At 39.9% G+C, this 9,704-nt stretch overlaps 1 protein-coding gene across 1 annotated transcript; it reads left to right on the top strand.

The window, feature by feature from the left end:
• The first annotated feature begins 137 nt into the window (after positions 1-137).
• Positions 138-4,515, top strand: LOC146460384 (toll-like receptor 2 type-2). The gene is made up of 4 exons (XM_085088361.1): positions 138-518; positions 1,490-1,546; positions 1,840-1,965; positions 3,627-4,515. Exons 1-4 carry the CDS (start codon positions 203-205, stop codon positions 4,073-4,075), a joined length of 948 nt encoding a protein of 315 aa, XP_084944487.1. The 5' UTR covers positions 138-202; the 3' UTR covers positions 4,076-4,515.
• The last annotated feature ends 5,189 nt before the right edge of the window (positions 4,516-9,704 follow it).

Here is a 9,704-nt window from a genome sequence, read left to right as displayed (position 1 = left end):
CACCACCAATAAATAAAAAAGTTCCCTTCAGTTCTGGAGCCTTCTAAAGAAGCGCTAAAACTCAAAACATAAGCCCTCGAATCTCTTTACGTTGCCCAAATTACCTTATCAATTCAGTTGATAAAACCAAATATTCGTTTCTTTGAAATAGTTCGTTGTATTGAACACAGGTGGAGAAGGATTCATAAAAGCAGGCAGAAAAATGGTGTTGGCCCAAATGTTCTCCAACACAAGTTTGACGTGCTCAGCACTGAGCTGGCAAACCTGTTTCTATGGTCCAGTCACCTTAACCTGGCACTACAGAAACAGGACTCTGCAAAATAGCACAAAGTATACAATAATTGTGGAACACAAAAACAACAATTGTGAGAGGCGGCTCTTGAAGGCTGAGTCTACTCTCAAGATTTTTAATGTGACGGATGAAGATGCTGGAGAATACTTCTGTCAGTTGAAATGCTCTTTCTTGATAAGAGTTGAGAAAGATTCCATTGCATTGGTAACTTTCGTTAAACCTGGAGGTGAGACAAAAATACATAACTTCTGCTTTTTGCTGAGCGATGCATTTTTACGCAGGTTATATTTTTACAGGAAAATCATATGCTAGCAGGGGCTTTTGAAATCCAACAAGAAAATTGGTTCTAACAACGCGTCTAAAAATCTTCGAAATACATAATAATGTCTGCTATTTTTCCCAAATTAGAGCCCAATTATCTTTTAAAAAAATACGTGCTTATTCCAATTTTCTTTTTAGATTTCAATAGCCCTTGCTAAGATCTGACTCTCCCATATTGTCATAAACCACGCAAAATGTCTTTGTACGCGTTTCTCGGATCATCCCTGTATGCGCAGTAACAATCGGGGTAACCGTCTACCGATGTTAAAATGGTGTGAGCGATTGTTGGTAGTTTTACGAACATACTTTTAAAGGGACCAGGGAATCGTTTTGTGGGTGATTATAATTCATTGCACCTCTACGCAGCACTAATCATTTTGTAGCCATTCTTTTCTTTTTGTTTTGTTTAAGCGAAAAAATAGGCGTCGTCCTAGATAAACCTTATCCCGGCTTCGTTGTTTTGTTGCCCCATTACAGATCATGTGACTGTACTCTAGGGAGTAGTCTCTTTTAGAATTGGTTATATTCACGCTGGCATGCATCCAAAATTTGAGGTGGATTGACTTTGCCAGGGCCTGAAAGCATGAAATTTATCTTAACCAAATCGCCCCACTACCTTACTTCCTTCTTTCTTTCCCTTTTTCTTGTCTTTTCTTTTATTTCTCTTTTTTCCAAGCTATTTTCCTAAAATGATAATAATTATTTCTTCAAGACACGTACTATACCCCATGCATGCTCTTGGAATAAATTAAAGAGGAATTTCCGGGTGACAAGTTATTTTTTTGGTTTGTGAAATTTACCTTCTTTCTAATGTGTTCATCTCACGAGCTCGAGTTTGTTTGATTGTTTGTTTATTTGGGTTTTTTTTTTTCGCAGGCGAGGAACCAGAAACGATCATTTCCACTGAAGTAACATACCCGCATTTACCAACAAGTGAGTATTTGAATTTGGATTTAACTTATAATAAGGTACGAAGAAAACAAATTAGGGTCGATCGAATCGCTTCGATCGTTCATGCGTCGTTCACAAACTAGTTTAATGGCCTAGCTCCCACGAGTCTCCTGTAGCTCAGTAGCAGGGCATCTGAATTAGTGATCGGAAGATCACAGGTTGACTCCTCATGGGTGAACTCAGGTTTTCTTTTCCCAATTACCCCCGTGTTAACGACAAAAACAACACATATCTATCAAGTTATAATTTTAACTTTTAATTTTTAAAATCGACAGGTCGCCCGGTAGCAAAATGGATTGTTCCTATTGTGTGTTCTAGTGTCTTCCTCGTCATTATGCTCGCAGTAGCGTGCTTATTGAAGACGAGCAATTTAAAGTTTTCAAGAAAAGGATCCTCAAAATGTGAGTTCCTCTTTACACTGTTGCAATGTAGAAGACATAGAAGACCTCGTAACGACTGCTTTTGTCTTCACATTAAGGAATCTGAAGGAAGTCGCTGGGGCGGATCCAGGGGTGGTTTGGGTGGTTCGGTCGAACCCCTTAAACTGAAATGAAAAACGTTTAATCACGTGCGGTTTAAACTAGTGAAGACCTGTGGACTTCTATCACAACGGAGAGACTGTCGTGCTTGGCGCTAATGAACACTCGCTATGAAAAGCCCGTCGATTGTGATGCTGTAGTTCAGCTGAGATTTGCAGATCAACAACCTCGGAGAATGTTACTTGTTGATCCCGTTTTTGAGGAAACTCAAGCGTGATTTTGTAGCCAGTAGAAATATATAGCCGTTATTTCAGTTTTGTTTTTGAAGATTGGTTTCGCTTATTGAAAATATTTAAGCGTAGTCCATTTCTAAAATAGCTAAAAACAGAGATTGTTTCAAAGGCATGAAACAACCTACAAATTATCCCATAAAACGCTGGAAATCGCCTTTCAGAGGACCTAAATTTCAAACCTTTCCCGAGGAGGCATGCCCCCAGAAACCCCTAGGATGGTTCGCCTTCGGCGGACATTTATCCGAGTCCCACTTCAATAAAATCTTGGATCCGCCCCAGAAGTATGAAGCGAAAGAGCAACAAAAATAGCCGACAGTTCTGCAGTATTAATACTGACCTCTTAGCGAATAACTCATTTTCGGGATTTCCCATTATAGAAGGACCCCAAGGTCGACCTGTGAAATGCTTGTTAATTACAGAGAGTTGGTACATTCTTGAAATAGTGGCCATCTTATAGAAGAGGCCTTGTTAGATAGGTGTCCAGATTAGGTGGTTGACGGTTGTTTCAAAGTGTCCATATTAGATGGATGTCCATCTTGAAAAGTGCCAAAATTAGATGAGCCTTGGAGAAAGTGCTCATATTAAATGGGCTTCCGTTTTGGAGAAGGGATGTCCATGTTGGATGGGTTCAGATGGCCGTCTTGAAGGGATGTTTAGGAGCCGCCTTCGAGTAGTGTCCATGTTAGATAAATGTCTATCTCGTGACATAATCAGGGAAGGGTCCGTCCTAGAAAGGCACATGTCTATATCAGTTTTCCTTGCAAGAGTGATGACAACATCAGTTGGGTGTGCGTCTCGCAGAGATGTCCACATTTTATATGCTTCGCTCTTGAGGATTTTCCAGATCACATCAGTGTCCTTCTTATAGACCTTACTTCGTTAGATTGATGCTCGTATTGTTGAGGACGGGCGACTGTCTGGTAGAGGTATCCACATGAGCTTAGTATGAAGAATTAAAGTGACAACTTTACGGAATTTCCAGCTCAGATATGTGTCCGTGACAAAAATTAGACAGGCTCCTATCTTACACAGCTCACAACATCAGGTGGGTGTCCATACTCTAGAAATGTCCACATTTAAAAGGTGCCTGTCCTGGGGAGGATCTAGATTAGATTGGCCTCCGTCCTGGAGAGTAAATGTTCAATAACGGCGGTGTCCATCTTGGAGGAATAAAGTAGATGACGACGGACAGCTTCTTGATGATATGTTTTTCAGTTTGGTAAGGTGTCAATAGCTTAGTACAATAATTAGAAGATTTATGATGTACTCCATTTGTTATTTTCCTTCCAGGCAAAGCAGAACTGGAGCTTGTGAACAACAAAATTTTTATCAGCTACAGCTCAAAGGACTTTGCATGGCTTAGTGAAAATCTGATCTATCTCCTCGACAAACACGCGATACCATACAGCATTCACATCCGGGACTTTGAGCTGGGAAAGCCCATCGTCCAAAACATGGCGGACAGCGTGTACGGCAGCCGTCAAGTTCTGATTGTTATGTCTGACAACTACCTGGCCAGCAACTTCTGTCGAGAAGAACTGCAGATGGCCATGCAGAGGATGGTAGATACGAAAGATTCGTATCTGATTCTTGTGACGATTGACAACTTCAAGAAAACGCGATTGCCTGGCGTTTTAAGGAAAACAAATGTGTTGGATTTTGAGAAACACAAAAGGAAACAAGACTGGGAGGAGAAGTTGTTGAACGCTGTATTAGATGCACAAGCTGTCACTGTTTAGAGTAGGGAGGTTATATGCTCAATTAAACACAAATTTCTAGCCCTGGCCTGGAAATCTTGGGTTTCTACGCTTCCATGGCGAGGACGTGTTGGACAGTGTGACGAACTATGAACCTTTCTACAAAGCCCTTGTTCTTCTTTACTAAGGGTGCGTTCGATTAACCTTATTCCAGAAAAAGAATACATACAATGATTACAAGAAATCCCTTAATAGAGGTTTTTGGAGTTACTGGAATACAAAATCGCTCTTAAATTATCATGTGTCAGCGAACGTTTGGAGAAATGTCTGTCAACTTTACTTAAAAGAGAAACCTAACAGCTATTCCACTAATTCTTACTCTGGAGTATGGTCAATCGAAGGCAACCTAAGTTTTACAATTATCTGTGTGAAGAACTGTAGCATAGTGGGACAAAATATGGATTATATGACCCATTTCCAAGGCTAGGAAACTATTGTTATTCTTTAGTTGGAATAGTTTTATTATTAACATTATTATTATTATTATTATTATTATTATTATTATTATTATTGATTATTAAATATTTTCACAGTTACAGAAAGGGAATAATGACGTAATACTAGCACATAAAATAAAGCTACTAAAACAACAATAATAAATAAATTACTAATTAAGAGAGGAAACACAATTCACTCACACATGAACTTCAAAGTGCAAAGGCAGCTTCCAGTCGTCACGTAATACTATCGAAGTATGTGGGTTAAATGTTCGCATTTCTTTAGATGTTACAATAGTTTATTGTTCTTTCTTGTAGAATCAAGCTCAATGTTGTATACAGGTCCAGTCCTCGCGATAAAACCTGCAAGGGTACTAGAGGTATACCTGTTTAGTATCAACTGGAGTAAAGATAAAATTTGCCCAATAGTACCTTGTGATTGATTAGAATGAGATCATCCGTAGCAGCACATTTTGCAGAGATCAAATTTATCTTTTAGTGTATGATTTGGATCTCATTATCCCCTAACCAGGACAAAACGTGTTTCCAAAATTTATTTTCCGAAATACTTTTGACGAGCAAAGTAAATGTTCGACGTATTTTATTTCCTCTTGGCAGAAAGTACAACATGGAGAGTCAGTTAGGCCGAGCTGAAATAGCTTTTCATTGGTGTATTTTATATTGGAATTTCCTAAGTTTTGATTCTAATGTAGTGTGAAAGGCGAAGGAATAAACCTTTTCCCAATTACCAATTGTATCTGAATACTTATCTTTTAACCTGACTTTTGTTTAGCGGTGGTGGGGCTTGCTTTTTTCTCAGCAAGGAAAAATTGATAAAAAATTAGAAATTGGAGTTAAATGGCCGCTGTCTGTCGTGATTGTCGGAGTGCAAGGAATGGGAGCGGTTAATGTTTTATTAAGAGCACGCCATTCAGCCAGGATGATAGCTGGCCTTAATTCACACTTAGGACGATAAATTTTCCCTTCCAGATATTTTGAGGTGAACTTTTGGCCAAGATAAAATTAGATCAGTCCTTTACAAGTAAATCCGATTTTCTAAGGTGATTAAGGTCTTCCGCGAATAGTATTTCACCGACATGATCCGCTGGGTGTCGCTGAAATAGGCAAGTACAGTAGATTTTATTCTGGGTATTGTAAGCATAGCTTCCTTAGTTGTGTCCAGCAGAATGGATAAAACTCTGGATTTGGGTACTTCCAGCATTCGCCACTTTCATATGACATATGCTTGACACAATTACTTGCGTTTAGGTGGGGATTAGGGCTGGACACTGACTAATTGATGTCTGTTTTTAGGCGTACGCATTTTATTAGCGTAATTGCTTAGTGAAATCTTAGTTATGTTAACTTTCTAAAAAAGAAAAATAGCGTTAATTATGGAGAATCACAGTTGGCGTTCTCGCGAATTTTGTGCTACATGTGATCTACTAGCGCAGGTACTAGCGGTTGAAACTGATTGTAATAGAGATATTCGCACAATGCGCCTGTTAATTCGAAATTTTTACCCTCCGGGCATTTGAACTTTTGAAAATTGGCTTGTTCAAATTCCGGCCTCACAGGACCGAAAAGCTGTTAAAATTCCCTACCCTATCGTCGAATTGGACGATACATTGCCCGCGTCAGAAAACAAATGTTCCAATTAGTAAGTAAGTAAAGCCTTTATTTAAAGAGGGTGGCACTTAATAGCCAAAGGCTAATAAACTTGTGGCCCTCAGAACTATTTACAATCTAAAATACAGTAAGCTAAAATATATATATATATATATATACAGTTAAAATATAAAATATGATAGGATTCGATTATAAGATAAAAAATAAATTATTAAATTATGAAATGATGCAAAAATTGTTGTTCCTTAAAAATCTTGGCAAACATGTTCTTTTTAAAACATGCTACAGAATTTAGTTTCCTAATTTCAATTGGTGTACTGTTCCACAGTCAGGAGTACCCAACGACTCGTTCATAGAAAATTAATTGTGCGATACACTTAACACCAGCTGAGTGTCCCCACGTCAATCTTGGTTAATATTTAACGTTCCTGGGAAAAAAATACCCGCTCTTCATTGCCAGCGAGCAGGACTATTAAGAAATTAAAATCCCAGCCAGCCATATCTATGATGTCCATCAACGAGCCAGCAAAGATTAAAATAGCAGAAGGTAGACAATGCCAGCCAGGACAGAAAAAAATTTCTAGTTTGCCAGCAAGTAATTGCGTACACCAGTTTTTTGCCAGCCAGAGACATTTTGAGTTAAAATTTGCCACTAACCCCAATGCAATGTGGGTAACTCCTGACTAGCGGTGATTTCAGAGATCGATGTCTCGACGACTTTAACAAAAGAGTTAGGCTTACACTGCGAACGTCGTCTTTCCGGCAGTTGTTTCTCACCGCCGAAAAAATTTGACAATTGATGATTTAAAATATCTCTGTATTTTCTCTTTTCTATTGACATTCACAGCGTGATAAAGGCTTTACGTTTATGAAAAACAAAGCGTGATGATGCCGGAAACCAATCACAGCAAATTGAACGGAACCGCTATTATTTCCTGCGTGTTAACTCCAAATTTCATTAGTAGGCGGTGTTAAAGAGCAAAGGGTCAAATACATTTCTCGTACGAATCTGCCAGGCAGGAAAAACAAACTAAACAGTTTTTGCCAGCTAGAACCAGAGTTTTCATAAAAATACCCAGCAAGCCAAATATTAAGAAAAGTTTCAGCCAGGTCACCGTCTAATATATTAATTTCCCAGCCAGCTCCATCACAGCATGCAGAGCGGGTTTTTAGTCGAGCGGCCCCACCAGGTACTCCTGCACAGTCTTGTTGCCGAAACAGCGAAAGAGCGTCCTCCTTCTGTTTCTCTTTTATATTTAGGACAAACAGCATTAGTGCTTGAATATCTAGTGTTGCGGGAGTGCCGCTTATTATTTAAAATTAAGTGTTCATTTAGATAATTCGGCAAAGTCCCATTAATTCGCTTATACATTATTGTGCATTTATCAATCTTATGTTGCTCATAAAACGGGATCCAACCTAGATTCCCGAAGAATTCCGAAGTCTTTCGAAGACGTCCGAAGTCTTCCGAGGACGTCCGAAGTCTCAGGACGCGTATAGACGCGAGCTCGCTACCAGTGCTTTTCACCTTCAAAAATCAGAGATCGCAAGGAAGGCCTTGTCATTTATTCCTTTTGCACATGGTTTTCGTTCTAACATGGGTCTGAGTTAGCATAGTTTTGGAAATTGTGTCAAGCAAGACGGCAACAACTCACATTTTTCAACCAGGCGTGAGAAATTGGCCCGCAAGCGTGAGCCGGCGTGAGATCGAAGTTTTCAACCCATAGGCGTGAGACTCACGCCTAAGGCGTGAGAGTTGGCAGGTATACTATTATAAAACTGAAGTCGCTGTTTAAGAGGTAGACACGCTCGGATCTTACGCAATATTGCGATTCTAGAGGCCAACTTTTTACATACTTTCTCAACATGTTCATTAAATGACAATTTGCTGTCAATTTCTACGCCTAATAAGGTAGCACAATCCACATTACTGAGCTGTTTTCCATTTACGATTACATCTATGTCACTTCTATTTATGTTGGCCACGCGTCTTTTGCCAGTGATCGTAAGTACTTTAGTCTTGTCTTCATTTAATGGGAGCTTATTCGCTGAAGCCCATAATTGAATTTCAGAGACAGACTTGTTTAGTGATGAATTTAAGGTGGCTAAGTCCTTCACATCCGCAGAAGCGGTGACAGTCGTATCGTCTGCGTAGAGGTCCAACTGAGCACTTGTATATACAAGGGCAGATCGTTGATAAACAAAATGAAGAATAAAGGACCCAAAATACTGCCCTGGGGGACTCCATGCAACATCAAAGCTTCGCTTGACTCACTCCCATTTACACGGACCACTTGCTTCCTTTCCGACAAATAAGAGTGACACCAGGCAAGCTCCCGGTTTACTATGCCGTACAGTTCCAACTTGCGCAACAACAGCTTATAATTATGGTCCACTATGTCGAAAGCCTTACGATAATCGACCAGGACCATGCTGCAAACCTGATTATTATCTAGGCTGAACAAAAGCTCGTCAATTAACTTGACTAGGGCAGTCTCGGTACTGTGCATCCTACGAAACCCAGACTGTCTGGAATATAACAAGTTATTATCCATAAGGAAAGCATATAGAGAGTTGTGCATGTGACGTTCGATTACTTTTGACACTACCGGTAGCACAGAAATTGGGCGATAATTAGAAGGATCACTGGCTGCACCTTGTTTGAACAGTGGTGTCACATTAGCGGTTTTCCAACGAGTAGGAAACTTTCCTGTGGAAAACGACATGTTGATAAGCCTTGCTATGCTTGGAGCTAAAATGGGAGCGGCAATACGCAAAAACCTGGCGCTGATTTGGTATACACTGTTTGAAAACTGGTTCATTCACATTTAATCAAATTTACTATTCATACCTTCCAAATAACTGCAAACGGTTTCTGGAGACTCTTTTTGTCGAGCGAATTGTCACAACAATTTCTCCTTGAACTTCACCATGGATCAGAGACCATGTGTATTCCCACGGACAAAAAAACTGAAAAAAAAAAAAAAAAAGAAAGACATTTCAGGTTCAATTTCCCCACCCCACCCAGGTTAAGCTCAAATGTCCCGCCCAAAGAAGAACTTTCGCTTAAAATGCCTTACGGAAAATGGTCAAATGTCCGGGATTTGCCCTGTGGGGGGTGGGGGGGGGGGGTTATTGGGGGGTATGTGGGGGGGGGGGGTATGTTGAAGGTATGATTTGATCGGCGCACGAGGTCTAAAATACAGCTATTATAAACAACATGGTTAATTTAGTTCACTGTTCAACCAACCGATGCAATTGATTTACGCCTCTCTCGTTAATCGATTTTCGTATCTTTTGCGTCATATTTACTGAAATCCTTTTTTCTGTCATCAACCCAATCTTTTTAGAGCAGTTAGTTAGTTTTCCATTGAGTGTCTGAAATCCAAACCCTAATTAATTATTCTGACCAATCACAGCAGACGTAAACAGCACAAAGAACCAATCAGAAGTCAAGGCGAATAAGGACATGAAAACAGTGCCAGGCGGGGCGAAACGAGTGCAAGCCACGGTCGCGATTGGTTTTGGTTTGGTCCCTGGATTGG

This window comes from Pavona decussata, unplaced genomic scaffold (assembly GCF_977016875.1).
Source record: "Pavona decussata unplaced genomic scaffold, jaPavDecu1.1 SCAFFOLD_214, whole genome shotgun sequence".
NCBI classification, from domain to species: Eukaryota; Metazoa; Cnidaria; class Anthozoa; order Scleractinia; family Agariciidae; genus Pavona; species Pavona decussata.
The sequence above is the reverse complement of the archived record's forward strand: the minus strand, read 5'-3'. Positions and strand labels throughout refer to the sequence as shown.